At 44.8% G+C, this 17,500-nt stretch overlaps 1 protein-coding gene across 1 annotated transcript in view; it reads right to left on the bottom strand.

Moving 5' to 3' along the window:
* The window catches only part of LOC143282061 (cardioacceleratory peptide receptor-like), a 205,244-nt gene that overhangs the window by 113,850 nt on the left and 73,894 nt on the right, over positions 1-17,500 (bottom strand). Inside the window, exons 2-3 of the mRNA XM_076587554.1 lie at positions 12,700-14,262; positions 6,065-6,203 (exon numbers count right to left, since the gene is read on the bottom strand). Of these exons, the coding sequence (XP_076443669.1) occupies positions 6,065-6,203; positions 12,700-12,915 (355 nt within the window). The 5' untranslated portion in view covers positions 12,916-14,262. The remainder of the gene's footprint in view (positions 1-6,064; positions 6,204-12,699; positions 14,263-17,500) is intronic.

Genomic DNA, 17,500 nt, shown 5'->3' with positions numbered 1-17,500 from the left:
TAGGTTGCTTTTTCGGGCAGAACAGGAAGCTACAGTGATGTTTCCTGATAGATCATCGAATGAGACAGACGAACTGAAGATTAATCTATACTGAAAGTCTCACCGATAAGAAGAAAAACTGACACATTGCCATTAAGGTAATTCCATCATAACACTTATTACAGAAAAAGAATTCCTGATACACAGTACTATGCATGATCTACAGGATCAGAAAAAAAAAAAAAAACAAAAGGCGAACTCTTCTTCGTTCGTGGGCTGCAACTCCTACGTTCACTCCTATGCACACGAGTGGGCTTTCACGCGCATGACCGTTTTCACCCCGCCATGTTGGCAGCCATACTCCGTTTTCGGGGGTGTGCATGCTGGGTAGGTTCTTGTTTCCATAACCCACCGAACGCTGACATGGATTACAGGATCTTTAACGTGCGTATTTGATCTTCTGCTTGCGTATACACACGAAGAGAGTTCAGGCACAAGCAGTTTTGCACTCATGTTGACCTGGTAGATCGGAAAAATCTCCACCCTTTACCAAACGCCGTTACCGAGATTCGAACCCGGGACCCTCAGATTGAAAGTCCAACGCTTTAACCTCTCGGCTATTGCGCCCGAAAGGCGAAATGAAACAGCTATAAATCAGCTTTTGAAAAAGCTATTTTGTCTTTTCGTCATTCTTCAGCTGACAGAGGCTTACAAGTTTCGGCAATACGCATTTGGAAGCGCAATCACCTTTAATCTGCCAGTTCAATCGCGCGCACACACACACACACACACACACACGCATGCACATGCGCAAAGTGGTTCTTTTGATTACATTCCTCCAAGCCGGAATCAAAGGCCTGAAAAGAAGTATGCAAGTTTTTTGGAATTAAAACCCCGAAAACTGCTTCAAAGGGTTCAGCTGCTTCGTGCACAAATGTGCCTTCTTCGTCGTCGTTGTCGTCGTCGACTTCTTCTTTCTTATCTCATGTTGACCTGTAGGTTATCAGCCATTCGTTTGTTTTCTGAAAACAAACTTTAATTTCTGAGAATAAAAAAAATAGTACTTCGTTCATTCTTTGGTTTTCCTTCACTCTCTGCACTTTGTACAAACTGGTATCAGCTTAGTGACATGCAGTGCCTGTCTAGGCCTTTGACGATGGGAGTTTTTTGTGTGTGTCGATGCTGCACTGAAGACGGTTACGCTGGATCACTGTGTGTGTATGTACGAAGACAGACAGACACGCACAGAGTCAGAGACAGAGACAGACAGGGACAGAGGCAGAAGCATGGCGAGATCAGCGAAGATGCATGTGCACTCTTGTTCTGTAGCACAAGTCATGATTCATGGAACGGTGACGATGACACCACCACCATCTCCACCACCACCACGTCCACCACCACCAACCACCACCACCATCTCCACAACTACCACCACCACCACCATCATCATCACCACCACCACCAACAACAACCAGGCACCGTGTTGACGGGCGCAACAATTTAGTGTTTAAAACTTTAACCCTTTCAGCCCTTCAAGGTCTTCTGCCTGCGCAATACTCCCAGCCATGTTTTGGCCTAGATGCATCAACGGGAAGGGATGCTTCACTTCAGGCACAAATTTATAGCAACCGCTTAACCAACAGCTCCCGAACCTCACATAATGACTGAAATATGATTTGGACACAAATTGCTGAAGTCTCAAGACGAAGGATGCAATATTTTACTTGTAATTTTAAACTAGAAAACAGAAATAGCAAAATGTTAGCTTCTTTCGATGTTGACGGTTGTGGGCTATCTTCATGATTGAAATGTCCGCCACTTTGTCGAGGCCGGTTTCTAATTTCAGCTCCTTCACTTTCCCAACAATTATAGGATGAATTATAAAACAAATCATCTTTATCTGGGTAGAAATCGCTGCAAGAGTCCATCATAATTTCATTGAGCACTTACTGCGCAGTAAGCCTTTGCCGTTTTACCATATCGATGCGGAAAACCGGATAAAAAAACACACTAACCGTTCGATTTTTGGAGCGAAACTTCGCGTGCCTACGAGGAAGGAAGTTAAGTTGGAGTTCTTTCCCTTACCTAGCAGTTTAATGCAAATTACTGATCTGACGAACCAGTTTAAATAAACGGGTTTCTTCGCCCGCCCGAGAATGTACACTCTCGAAAACGGTGTACTGTTGCCTAAATTGCAGGGTGAAAACGGTCATACGTGTAAAAGCCCTTTCGTGCATTTGGTTGAACGAATGCAGCCCACGAAGAAGAAGAAGAAGAAGACGCCTATATTTCAAAAGTAAACAGAAAAAACACGCTCATTTCACGTCCTTCCTAACACAGAAAGCAGTTAGAAGGCAATTATCTCAACGAAAGGTTGCCACAGTCAAGAAAAAATTACAATAAATCAAATTTTCAAGATTACCACGGAAGTTGGACACAATAATTTGCGCTGATCTCAAGAACTTTTTATATGGCTCAGAAAATGATGACCATCTCGGAATGTCAACCAAACAGTTTGTTTTGAGACTGCTAAACACAACAATCATGCCCCATTTTTGGCTTTATGAAGACAAGATAAACAAATTATAGATTGAAAATGAAAGCATAAATGAAACGTTTGGCTCGAAACTGTCTGAAAAAGTACAGTCTATCTCGAGACTGCCCTAGAGAACATTCATCGTGATTCAGCCCTGCAGAAAAACAAACAAACGACAACAAAAAACAAACAACAACATCCTTTTGGTTTCTTAGTTGGGAATACTGAAAATGATCTGTTTAACACAGTATTCAGAGTGATTTGAGATCTATCTATATTATGAAGAAAAAAAAACAACCAAAAAACCCCAACATTTAAAGCCGCTTAATGTAATTCGGCAGTTACCTAGACAAGTATTTGCTCATCAGCCAGATCTTTAACGCACAGACATACGTAGCGGAATACGTGTGGTTCACTTCTTCTTTATGTTCGTGGGCTGCAACGTCATTCTTATGTAGGAAAAGACTCTTACCGGGGGTGGGGGGTGGGTGGTGGTGGTACTTCTGATATGTTTTTGGCATTTGTGTTTGGAGACTTTTGGCTTTATAACCAAGTTTTATTTTATTTTTTTATCAAAACACACACACACACACACACACACACACACATATATATATATATATATATATATATATATATATATATTTTGCACATGTGCAGCACATCGCACATCTGCTAAATGCTAACACAAGTTTGTAATTCTACAATTATTTTTTCCTGTCTTTCATTAGATGTAGTTGTTTTATGTTCTTTTTATTATTATTATTATTATTATTATTATTATTATTATTATTATTATCATCATCATGTAGTAACTGAGTAATAAAATGAAAGAAAACAATACAAGTGACTGAAACAATCATGGAGTGAATCGCAATTACCTACTGTCAGCAGTAACTTGGCTCGCTTTGCCCTGCTTAAGAAACTCTGGTTGGAAAAAAACAACAACAAAAAAACACACAAAAAAACAGCTGTTGAGGTATGCCAACACTTTGGAAACAAGCAGTTTCTCTCTCTCTCTCTCTCTCTCTCTCTCTCTCTCTCTCTCTCTCTCAGAGGTGTAGCAGATTCGAAGGGAGAAGGAAGAAGTCGAGGTGGAAGTGGAGGACAGACAGAAAACGAGAATAAGATAGATACATAGATAGATAGATAGATAGATAGATAGATAGATAGAGAGAGAGAGAGAGAGAGAGAGAGAGAGAGAGAGAGAGAGAGAGATTCAAAAACTTTATTACTCAAGGATAAAGATTTTAGGCATTGCCTAGTCTTCCAACCTGTCCTTGTGACAACAAAAACAGTAACGATAAGACACAACAATAATAACAATGGTAAATACTACTACTACTACTACTACTACTACTACCACCACCCTACTACTAATGATAATTATAACACTAATCAACGCACCATCATCACCATTATAAAAATATGATAAAGGGAACACAGTCACACACTCACACCCACCCACCCACACACATATGCACACACTCATCCCCAAACACACACACCCTTATGCATATACATATATGCACATAATTATACACACATGCATGCATGTGTCTACATGTACATACATACATGTACGCATATGCATACATAAACATAATTAGGTATCAAATGATATTATAGTACATTAGAAATCATATAGAAGTACAATAGCAGATATTGCAAAAAGAAAAGAACAAAAAATCAAGAAGTAAAGGGGTTATTAAGACTGTCAAATTAATCACCACACAGAATACAGGAAAGACGCACGACTGAAGTGAAAAATATATAAAGAGAACAGAGGAGCATACTTATATCACTGTACATATACAATAGTGATGACAAATCTGATGCTGATGTGGCAGGCCATAACCTCCAATCAATAGCGTGCATGTTGTACATGAAAATCCCAAAAGGTTGAAAATAGGATGAAACACGTTAGTGTATGTAAAGGAATAGACAACGCATACATTTCACAAAAAGGGCATGATGTTTTTAGGCACAGAGAGAGAGAGAGAGAGAGAATCTTTATTTGAATCTTTTTTTTTTTTTTCCAATGGTGAAGATATTAGCACATTGGCCGACTTACACATCTGCCGTTGTTCTAAGAGACACACAAACATGTACGCATATAAATGTAGTTATACTGAATACTTAATACATGTATAATGTACGAGTATAACACAGCGTCAAACTGAGAGACACAACATCGCTCACATCTGTACGGAACGGAAGCGAGTAACACACACACGCACACACGCACACACACACACCAAGGGAAAAACAACAAAACCCTAGCACGAATGCTACACATGAATGATTCAAGTGAAATTAACACAGAAAAGTAACGATAAAATTTTAAACACAAATGTAAGAGACATAAAAGGCAGCAAATAAGGCGACGGGTAATAGGGATATGGACAGATAGACACATTATGTGAAAGACAGAGAGAGGGAGAGACAGAGGGGAGAGAGAGAGAGAGAGAGAGAGAGAGAGAGAGAGAGAGAGAGAAGCAGAAACAGAGACAGAGACAGTGAGAGAGACAGACAGACAGAGAGAGACAGAGACAGACAGACAGAGACAGAGACGGAGAGACAGGGAGACAGAGCTCGGATGCCTATATTTTCTTTCGTCTCCATATTCATTCCTCATGCATGCGCCTGATGAACACTAGCCTTTGTCACGTTAACTCGACAGGGACACAATTCGTGTGTAAACGGCACGAATGTAGATACCTGCATGTTCATCCTCATCACGTACGTAGATCGTCTGTCAGTACTTAGGTGGGAATATAAATTTACACGTGTCAGAAAGAAGAAGAAGAAGAAGAAGAAGAATAACAACTACAACAACAAAAACACCACCAACATCAAGGACAACAACACTGCTTAAGTCTCTCTGATAATATACCAATTAATCTATTAATCCCTGAACCCCACCCTTACACAAACACACACACAAACACACACACACACATAATCCATCACACGAAGACAATGTTGTGATTCCGTTTCCCCAACACACCTTTCACGGAGGGAGGTGGCAGAATGGTTAAGACATTCAGCTGCCAATACAGAGAGTCCGTGAGGGTGTGGGTTCGAATCCTGCTTTCGTCCTTTCTCCCAAGTGTGACTGGACAATCAAACTGCGCATCTAATCATTCGTATGAGGCGATAAACCGAGGTCCCGTGTGCAGCACACACTTGGCGCACTGAAAAAGAACCCATGGCAACAAACATGTTGTCCTCTGGCAATATTAAGTAAAACGAAATCCACTCTGATAGGTACACAAATATATAAGCATGCGCTTAAGGCCTGACAAGGGCGTTGGGTTATGCTGCTCTCAGGTATCTGCCTAGCAGATGTGGTGTAGCGTATATGGAATATTCTGAACGCAGTGACGCCTCCTTGTGAAAGTGAAAGTGAAACTGTTTGACAAATAGGGACGATAGAAATGTGCTCATATCAAATAGAAGAAGAAGAAGATGAAGAAGAAGAAGAAGAATTACAACAACAACACAGACAACGACACTGGCAACAACACACAGTAAAGCGGTGCTCACCGCAAATGGCCAGATGCATTATGAAGAAGTTCATCCGGGACTTTCGGCGCTCACGTGACATGCAAATGGCGGCCAGCACGATGGCATTGCCCAGCACAATCACCAGGAACAGGACCACCAGGAACCCCATCTGTGCGTCCTGGTCACCACACACACACACATTATCATTATTATCATGTGCATTTATGCCTAATTTTGAAAACACGCTCAAGGCGTTTACAAATAGAACACATGTTTAAATATCAAAAAGGAAAAATTAAACACGAGATACCAAATATTATCAAAAATTATTCACCCCCCCCCACACACACTATACACACAAGCACACGCGCACGCACACACACAAATCATAGCACACAATCGTAAACAGTACACACACACACACACACACCAAAAACAAACAAACAAACAAAAAACCAAAACCAAAACAAACACACACAAAAAAACAACAACAACCACCAACAAATTCTGAAACTATCAAAACTAACTCACGGACTAATTGTCATTTTAGTTCATACTGGAAAGAGATGAGCTGTTGATAATTATTCAGGAGGGGGAAAAGGTGGGTCTTCAGACTGGATTTGAAAGATTGCAACTGAGTGACGGAGAGGCTGTGGAAGTTAATTCCAAAGAAAGGGGGCTTGGTATGAAACACACACACACACACACACACACACACACACACACACACAGAGATAATCTCATTGAAAACTAGCAATGAATAATGATAACGGTAACAGCAACAGCTACAGCAACAGCGACACCACCACAACCACCACCATTACCTACTAATGATTATAATAATAATGATGATAATAATAATACTAATAATGAGAGATGATGATGATAATACTAATACCGATAATAATAGTAATAATACTAATAATGATGATAATAATAATATACTAATTATAATGATATTGATGATGGTGATGATGATGATGATGATGATGATGATGATGAAAGTGATAATCAATATAATGATACAGCGCGGAATCGTGTGTAGAGACAAGCCAAAGCGCTTCCACACAGTTGAAGGCCAGAGAGTCTGCATACAGAGCGACAGAGGGAACGAGGGGTGGATGAGGTGGATTACTTTAGAAAGAGGTGAGGTTCACGGCCAGTCATGAAAGAAGAGTGTGCAGAGAGATTTGACAGAGAGAGAGAGAGGGGGGGAGAGAGGGAGAGAGAAAGAGGGAGAGAGAGCGAGAGAGAGAGAGAGAGGGAGAGAAAGAGGGAGAGGGAGAGAGAGGGAGAGAGAGAGAGCGACAGAGAGAGAGGGGGAGGGAGAGAGAGAGTGAGGGGAGAGGGAGAGAGTGGGGAAGAGAGAGGGAGAGAGAGAGAGAGAAAGAGAGCGAGAGAGAGAGGGGGAGAGGGAGAGGGAGAGCAACAGAGAGAGGGGGGAGAGGGGGAGAGGGAGAGAGAGAGGGAGAGAGAGACAGAGAGAGAGAGGGGGGAGAGGGAGAGAGAGAGAAGGAGAGAGAGAGCGAGAGAGAGAGCGAGAGAGAGGGGGAGAGGGAGAGAGAGAGAGGGAGAGAGAGAGAGCAAGAGAGAGAGAGATGCGGGAGGGAGAGAGAGAGATGGGAGAGGGAGAGGGAGAGAGATTGGGGGAGGGAGAGAGAGGGAGAAAGAGAGCGAGAGAGAAAGGGGGAGGGAGAGAGGGGGATAGAGAGTGAGGGAGATGGAAAGAGAGAGGGATGGAGAGGGAGAGAGGGAGAGGGAGGGAGATGGAGACAGGGAGATGGAGAGAGAGAGGGAGAGAGAGAGGGGAGAGAGAGAGGGGGGAGAGAGAGAGGGAGAGAGAGGGAGAGGGAGAAAGAGCGAGAGAGAGAGGGACAGAGAGAGAGGGGAGAGAGAGAGAGAGGGAGAGGGAGAGAGAGAGAGAGAGCGGGGAGAGAGAGAGGCGGGTGTGTGTGTGTGTGTGGGGGGGGGGGGGGGGTGGGGGGGGGGGGAGAGTGCTCGTTCCAAGTAGAAGGCCAAGGAACAGAGAACGAGTGGCGGCAAGAGTTTTGTTTAACTTTGGGAACACGGAAACAAAAGCGAGTCTGGAGCTGATCGAAGACAGCGAGATGGGGGTGTAGGTGTAGAGGAAAAGGCAGTCACACAGATTGGATGGGGCAGATTTGTTCTCGCATTTTTGACAGAGAATGCTGCTGCTGCAAGGAAAAGGAAGAGGGAAGGGAAGGGAGCGAGAAGGAAGTGGAAGAGGAAGAGAGAGAGAGAGAGAGAGAGAGAGAGAGAGAGAGAGAGAGAGAGAGAGAGAGAGAGAGAGGGGGAGGAGAAAAAGGACGAGGCTGAGACATAAAGAAGAGAATGGGAAGAGAGTGATAATCATGAAAAAGACAAGGGAAGAACAGACGAAGCAGAAGATGAGAAAGACGAAGGAAAAGAAAATCGAGGACAAACGAGAAGGTAAAGAGGATGAGAAATAAGGCGAGAGGGGGTGTGGAAGTAGGAGGGTGTGTGTGTGTGTGTGTGTGTGTGTGTGTGTGTGTGTGTGTGTGTGTGTGTGGAAGTATGGGGGGCGAGGGAGGAGGTATCTATATCATTTTGTAGTTCTCTCTTGGCTCCTTTCTGTTTCTTTCTTTCCCTTTTTTGTTTGTCTGCTATTCTCTTTTGTTCGCAGTGTTTGTTTGTCTGCTTTTCAATGCAAAATGCACTCTGGACTCTGGGACTTCTGACGTGTCGACAATCATGCGGTGCCTGCTCTTCCACATGACAGAACGAATAGGAAATGATCGAGTTTTTATCATTGCTTTCGTGTTTTGTTTTTTGTTTGTTTGTTTTTTTTTCTCCTCGTGTTACAAACAGTTGTGTGTTTTTCCTTCTCTCTCTTCCGGACAGGCTTTCTATTCCGTGAGGTTTGTTTTGTTGTTCCCGCTCTTTGTTCCCTCTCCTTTGTTGTGGTCAGCATTTTGTTGTTGTTGTTGTTGGATTTCTTTGTTCAGAGTTCTGCTCTTTTCTTTCTTTACCTGAAGCTTTGATTATCGTATTTTGTTGTCGTGTCGGACGTTACTCAAAGATGTGAAGGCAGCGAGAGGTGATGTGTAATAATAGCATGTGTATTGGTATGAGAAGAAGAGGTAGACAGAGAGAGAGAGAGAGAGAGAGAGAGAGAGAGAGAGAGAGAGAGAGTGAGTGAGAGAAACAGAGACAGACAGACAGACAGAGACAGAAAGAAACAAGAAAAAAGCAAATGGAGAAAATTCAGTATGGATAACGAGAGAGAGAGAGAGAGAGAGAGAGAGAGAGAGAGAGAGAGAGAGAGAGAGAGAGAGAGAGAGAGAGAGAGAGAGAGAGCGGTGAAGACACATAGAAGCAGACAGAGAAGGAAAAGCAAAATAAATCTGACAAGAAGTAAGGACAAAGAGAAAAAGATCTGACTCTTAAATTTACTAAACGCGGGCGCAATAGCCGAGTGGTTAAAGCGTTGGACTTTCAATCTGAGGGTCCCGGCTTCGAATCTCGGTAACGGCGCCATGTTGGTAAAGGGTGGAGATTTTTCCGATCTCCCAGGTCAAAATATGTACAGACCTGTTAGTGCCTGAACCTCCTTCGTGTGTATACGCAAGCAGACGATCAAATATGCACGTTAAAAATCCTGTAATCCATGTCAGCGTTCGGTGGGTTATGGAAACAAGAACATACCCAGCATGCACACCCCCGAAAACGGAGTATGGCTGCCTATATGGCGGGGTAAAAAAAAAAACGGTCTTGCACGTAAAGGCCCACTCGTGTATGAGTGAACGTAGGAGTTGCAGCCAAAGAACAAAGAAGAAGAAGAAGAAGAAGAAGAAGAAGAAGAAATATACAACTTCAAAACACATTTCTCAAGCACTGTACGCGAAAAACACCCTCCCCACAAAATCATCCGAAACCATCCAGAATAACTGTAACAAGAACGGACTGCCAAAAAAGAGCTTGAATTCCGATTTATTTTAAGAGCGCTGCTAACTGCTGTGTACACGAGCGAGTCTGGAACTGGTGAAGCTGACACTGCGCAGTTCCCATTCCCTGCTTCACTGCGTGTGGACTGGTGGCCTCGTGGGTTAATCTTCTTCTTCTTCTTCTGCGTTCACTCGTATGCACACGAGTGGGCTTTTACGTGTATGACCGTTTTTACCCCCGCCATGTAGGCAGCCATACTCCGTTTTCGGGGGTGTGCATGCTGGGTATGTTCTTGTTTCCATAACCCACCGAACGCTGACATGGATTACAGGATCTTTAACGTGCGTATTTGATCTTCTGCTTGCATATACACACGAAGGGGGTTCAGGCACTAGCAGGTCTGCACATATGTTGACCTGGGAGATCGTAAAAATCTCCACCCTTTACCCACCAGGCGCCGTCACCGTGATTCGAACCCGGGACCCTCAGATTGACAGTCCAACGCTTTAACCACTCGGCTATTGCGCCCGTCAGTGGGTTAATCAACATCTTTTTCTTTTTAAGAAGCAAAGAAGCCTGGGGTCCCTTATCGGCGGTGATAATCATTCTTCGACCTCCCGACAGTCAATGGTTTGGCTTATGGTGTGGGTGCTAGTCTTTGCGGACGTTATGATTATAATCATAATATGAACCCAAGATCCTGTGCGTGGAATCTAATTAAATTACAAAGGCCGTTGTTGTTTTTTTAACTTTCGCAGAATTTTCACCCTTTTATGCAAAGCCAGCAGAGAGAGAGAGAGACACAGAGAGAGAGAGAGAGAGAGAGAGAGAGAGAGAGAGAGAAGACAGGCACAGAGGGAGAGAGAGAGGACAGGCGCAGAGAGAAAGAGAGTGAGAGAGAGACAGAGGGAGAGAGAGAGTGGACAGGCACAGAGAGAGAGGAGAGGCACAGAGGGAGAGACAGAGAGACAGATAGATAGAGACAGAGAGAGAGAGAGAGAGAGAGAGAGAGATAGAGAGAGGGGGGATAGAAGCCTTTGCGGTGTGTTGATTCACCCAATAGGCAAACCGGTTGGTATGTACCAACTGATACACTTTTGCATACACACTATCACGGCCGCAAATGCAGAAGCACGTACACCGACGCCCCCCCCCCCCTCCTCCCACGCATATACAAACATAGAGAGAGAGGGATAGACAGAAAGAAGGAGGAGAGAAAGAGAGAGAGAGAGAGAAGAGTGAAAGAGAAAGAGCGAGCGAGAGAGAGGTAGAGAAGGACAGACAGGCAGGCAGACATGAAAATACAGAGAGATAGAGAGAGGGAGACAGACAGACAGACAAAGAAAGAGAGGAAGACAGACACAGGCAGAGACAAAGGCAGAGAGAGAAAAGAGAGATGGGGGGTGGGGGGGGGGGGGGGGCGGGCAGGGGGTAGGGGAGAGGCAGAGACAGAGAGCAAGCGTGGAGAAAGGGACACACAAAGAGAAAAACAGAGACTGTGAGAGACAGAGACTGTGAGGGACAGAGACTGTGAGAGACAGAGACTGTGAGAGACAGAGACTGTGAGAGACAGACTGTGAGGGACAGAGACTGTGAGGGACAGAGACTGTGAGAGACAGAGACTGTGAGGGACAGAGACTGTGAGGGACAGAGACTGTGAGAGACTGTGAGGGACAGAGACTGTGAGAGACAGAGACTGTGAGGGACAGAGACTGTGAGAGACAGAGACTGTGAGAGACAGAGACTGTGAGGGACAGAGACTGTGAGGGACAGAGACTGTGAGAGACAGAGACTGTGAGAGACAGAGACTGTGACAGACAGACTGTGAGGGACAGAGACTGTGAGAGACAGAGACTGTGAGAGACAGAGACTGTGAGGGACAGAGACTGTGAGGGACAGAGACTGTGACAGACAGACTGTGAGAGACAGACAGAGACTGTGAGGGACAGAGACTGTGACAGACAGACTGTGAGGGACAGAGACTGTGAGAGACAGAGACTGTGAGAGACAGAGACTGTGAGGGACAGAGACTGTGAGGGACAGAGACTGTGACAGACAGACTGTGAGGGACAGAGACTGTGAGAGACAGAGACTGTGAGGGACAGAGACTGTGAGAGACAGAGACTGTGAGAGACAGACTGTGAGGGACAGAGACTGTGAGAGACAGAGACTGTGAGGGACAGAGACTGTGAGAGAAACAGAGACTGTGAGAGACAGAGACTGTGAGGGACAGGGACTGTGAGAAAAACAGAGACTGTGAGGGACAGAGACTGTGAGAGACAGAGACTGTGAGAGACAGAGACTGTGAGGGACAGAGACTGTGAGAGACAGACTGTGAGGGACAGAGACTGTGAGGGACAGACAGGCAGGGATACAGCCAGGCAGACAGGACATTGACACACAGATACAAAGACACAGACATACACACAGACAGACAGACACGAACTCTCTCTCTCTCTCACACACACACGCACACACACACACGTACACACATACACACACACACACACGTACACACAAAGACGGACAAAGACAACACAAACTCAGAAACACACATACAGCACCATTCAACCTTCACACACCCCCAACACCGCCTCGCACGCCCCGACAACCCACACCCCACAACACAAAATCACCATTGCAGTTACCCTGGACAAGTATCAATTGCTCATCAGCCAACACACATGTTCAACACACAGACAGACAGACAGACAGACAGTGGTGAATGTAGTCAGTCCTTCCCGTACCTTGTAGAACTCCACCTCCAGAGGCATCATCACGGTGCTGTTGCCCCCTGTTGTCACGTTGGTGTCCCCCAGGTCGCTGGCAGCAGTGGTGACGTCCACCACCAACGTGGTCAGCTCGGTACCGGTACCGGTGCTGTCCCTGTAGCCAAGCTGCGTGTTTCTGCTGCTGCTGCTGCTGCCGCCAAGGGCGGTGGGTGGGATGAAGGTGGTCGTCATCCTGAACCTTCGTTGGTAGTTAAGGGGTAGGTGGGCGGTAGTGTCGGGGCAGTAGAGGTTCGAGTCTTGTGGCAGTGGGGGTGGGTGGAGGGTGGTGGGTGGTGGGTGGTGGGGGGGTTAGTTTTTGTTTCCCTGTCCCTCTGAGCACAGCACTACCTTTTCCGCCAAGAGGCAGCTTGCATACATTCAAGGTTCGCTACACACAGTCGTCGTCTGTGGTATACGAGTCATAGTTTTGTTTTTGTAGTTTCATATGCGACTAGTTTTTTAACGTCTTTCTTTTGTCAACCACTATTCAGCTGATTCTTTCGTAGTTCACACACTATAATTTACATTTGCCATGCACAAACTAAATCATTCTTTTTCAAGTATAAACTGTAGTTTCTTTGTCAATAAGATATTGTTTGCCACTCTAAGTCTCAGTTACAAGCCTTCACACACTCTAAGTCTCAGTTACAAGCCTTCACACACTCTAAGTCTCAGTTACAAGCCTTCACAAAGATTTCTTTGCCCCTCACAGTCTATGCAATGTCTGTAACGTACAAATATTTCTTTGTCGCTCATAGATTATTCTCTCAAAGACTAGATAAACTGTCACTTGCAGACAACGATACTCTGTCAGTCTCAGGTAACGAAATTGTCACTCGCAGACGAAGACAGTCTTTGTCACTCTCAGACTGAAAAAAAGTATCTCACTTATTAAGCGGTTCTTTGCCACTCACAGACTTAATTGTTTTTAACCATTCACAGACTAAGATAGCTGGTTATTTACAAACGGGTTCATGCATCACCCACGGACTGAAATACTCGTTCTCACACCTATATCAGATCAATAAGTCGCCTACACAATCCCCACAACAGGGATTCAACCACGGCTCGCGTCGTAGCACAAAGGGTCGTTGACACGTGCGTGTGTGTATATGGATCCATCAGTCATTTTGCTCATCCTTTGCCAGCGAACACCACACAAGCTGAATCACAACAAATACACAGCACGTGACGATCGCCATAAAAAAACCCCAACAACCTCAAAGCCCTAAGAAACACGACACAAAGTCCGTGAAGCCACAGACACGATGGCCATCTCTGTCCCACCGTGAACTGTTAGTGTGGAGTCTGACTCTGGCTTCCTTCGTCTGTCTTCCCGGACACCCACAGTGAAGAGACAAAAGTTCCGTGTTCACAGCTGTCCCAGGAAGGTCGGTTCGGTTTCAGTCTTTGCCCACGATGTTTTGCAGTTAATAATATCCGCCAAGAGAATGGATCGCAGCTTGTTGCTGATTAAATCCCCTGTGGGCGGCGACGACTTGGTGTGTGGGAGTCTTCCGGATGCTCCTGTGTGGTTTCCTGGAGACAGACAGAGAGACAGAGAGAGAGAGAGAGAGAGAGAATAAGCTGAATGCATTATAACGTCACATCACCACCATCACCACCAATAATAATGATGATAATAATAATGTCGAGGAGGATGATGATGATAGTACTGCTGGTGTTGCTGCTGCTAAAACTGTGGCATCATCATTATCATCATCATCATCATCATCATCAGCAGCAGCAGCAGCAGCAGCAGCAGTAGTAACAGCCGACGCACAAGCAGCAACAGTAGCTGTATGTTTCTGAAATACGCTGTCGATGCGTATACCGTCGTCACACCTGCGTCACCATCACCATATTCGTCACACAAAGATGATGATGGAAACATCATCAACAGTGCAAATTGTGGTGGCACGTTCAGTACAAAATAGACCGCCCTGGTGTAGCGCCTTGCTTACTCCCCCCCCCCCTCCACCCCATCCTTTGGGTTCACCCCGGGGTCAAATCTGGCCAGGCAAGATGAACCCCACTAGCACTGGAATGATCCCCCGGGGGGTAAACTTCAACTAGTCAGAACTAAAACCCTAGAATGATTTTACCCCCTCCTGCTGGATATGGGGGTCATTCTGGGCTAGCTTGAAATGCATTTGACCCATCTAGAGTCCATTCTGGCTATAAAAGAAGACCCTCCTCTCCTTTGCTTTCGTTTAGTTATAACGGAGAGGGGAAAGACGGTGTGGATCAGTAAAGGCTAGTCCAGAACGACGACCCCCTTTCCTTTTTCAACTGCTTGACAAAACCCGTTGGAAGGGGGATAATTTACAACTTGGAGGAGGAGAGAGTGGTCGATCTTGACTAGCTACAAATGACCCCGAGAGTCATTCCAGACTGGCCCTCAATAACACCGGGGTAAAACTAGCCAGGGGTAGTCTGAGGCTGTCACACCGGAAGAGGGCACGAGAAGGAGGCCAGCCACTGGCGAAGCTGAAAGAAAACGGTTCCGTGGACACTTTCTGTAACATTTCTAGTAAAGAGAGAGAGAGACAGAGAGAGAGAGAGAGAGAGAGAGGAGAGGGGGTAGGAGAAGGAAGAGGAGGAGAAGGATGAGAAGGAGGAGATGGAGGAGGAGGAGGAGGAGACTGAGAAGTTCCACAGAACGGGATACACCGCCCATCCCCTACTCCCCTGAACCCCCCGCCCCCACCTTTCCCAGGTCATTGACTGCTGTCAGAGTTGCGTCTCCAAGCTGTGACAAAATCAATCTTCACTCTATCAAAAAAACGAGGCACAAAACAATGACAATCTATCACTCTCTCAAAGAACCACAAGACTATGACAAATGTTCATTCTCCAAAGGGAATCACAAAGCTGTAACAACATACTTCAGTCCTCAAAACGAACCACAAAGCTATGACAAATGTTCACTCTCCAAAGGGAATGACAAAGCTGTAACAACATACTTCAGTCCTCAAAACGAACCACAAAGCTATGACAAATGTTCACTCTCCAAAGGGAATGACAAAGCTGTAACAACATACTTCAGTCCTCAAAACGAACACAAAGCTATGACAAATGTTCACTCTCCAAACGGAATCGCATTGAATCCCTACTGAGCTCCAGTCACAGGCGTTTGTCGGTGCGTCGGTTGCTTCGTCGTTGTGCGTACACACACACACACACACACACACACACACACACACACACATACACACACACATCTATCTATATATCTATGTACACACAGAAGAATATATCCCATTCCAAGCATTGTCGTTTGATCACTGATCGGAGTCGGCCTTTGATTATGACTGATACTTCTGTTAGTGCGTGGTGGTGAAGTACAGCAATACATTTATCCTTCAACACAGACCTGTCTCCCTCTCTGTATGTGTGCATACGGTGTGTCGAATTGGTGTCAGAGTTCAGTGTTTGACGAATGATAAAGCTATCACAAATCTGCACTCTCTCCAAAACGAATCACGAACCTATGACAAATCTTCACCCTCCGAAACGAAATACAAAACAATGACAAACCTTTACCCACAAAGCAATGACAAATCTTTACCCTCCGAGACGAAACACAAAGCAATGACAAATCATCACCCTCCGAAACGAAACACAAAACTATGACAAACCTTTACCCACAAAGCAATGACAAATCTTTACCCTCCGAAACGAAACACAAAGCAATGACAAATCTTCATCCTCCGAAACGAAACACAAAGCAATGACAAATCGTCACCCTCCGAAACGAAACACAGAGCTATGACAAACCTTCACTGTCTCTTCAAAACGATTCACGAGCCTATGACAAATCTTCACCCTCCAAAACGAAACACAAAGCAATGACAAATCTTTACCCTCCGAAACGAAACACAAAGCAATGACAAATCTTCACCCTCCAAAACGAAACACAAATTGATGACAAATCTTCACCCTCCGAAACGAAACACAAAGCAATGACAAATCTTCACCCTCCGAAACGAAACACAAAGCTATGACAAATCTTCATCCTCCGAAACGAAACACAAAGCAATGACAAATCTTCACCCTCCGAAACGAAACACAGAGCTATGACAAACCTTCACTCTCTCTTCAAAACGATTCACGGGCCTATGACAAATCTTCACCCTCCAAAACGAAACACAAAGCAATGACAAATCTTTACCCTCCGAAACGAAACACAAAGCTATGACAAATCTTCACCCTCCAAAACGAAACACAAATTGATGACAAATCTTCACCCTCCGAAACGAAACACAAAGCAATGACAAATCTTCACCCTCCGAAACGAAACACAAAACTATGACAAATCTTCACCCTCCGAAACGAAACACAAAGCTATGACAAATCTTCACCCTCCGAAACGAAACACAAAGCAATGACAAATCTTCACCCTCCGAAACGAAACACAAAGCTATGACAAATCTTCAACCTCTGAAACGAAACGCAGAGCTATGACAAACCTTCACTCTCTCCAAAACGATTCACAAACCTATGACAAATCTTCACCCTCCAAAACGAAACACAAAGCAATGACAAATCTTTACCCACAAAGCAATGACAAATCTTTACCCTCCGAAACGAAACACAAAGCAATGACAAATCTTTACCCTCCGAAACGAAACACAAAGCAATGACAAATCTTCACCCTCCAAAACGAAACACAAAGCAATGACAAATCTTTACCCACAAAGCAATGACAAATCTTCACCCTCCGAAACGAGACACAAAGCAATGACAAATCTTTACCCTCCGAAACGAGACACAA

The sequence above is a fragment of the Babylonia areolata genome, chromosome 1, assembly GCF_041734735.1.
Source record: "Babylonia areolata isolate BAREFJ2019XMU chromosome 1, ASM4173473v1, whole genome shotgun sequence".
NCBI classification, from domain to species: domain Eukaryota; kingdom Metazoa; phylum Mollusca; class Gastropoda; order Neogastropoda; family Buccinidae; genus Babylonia; species Babylonia areolata.
This window is presented reverse-complemented; position numbering and strand designations above follow the sequence as displayed.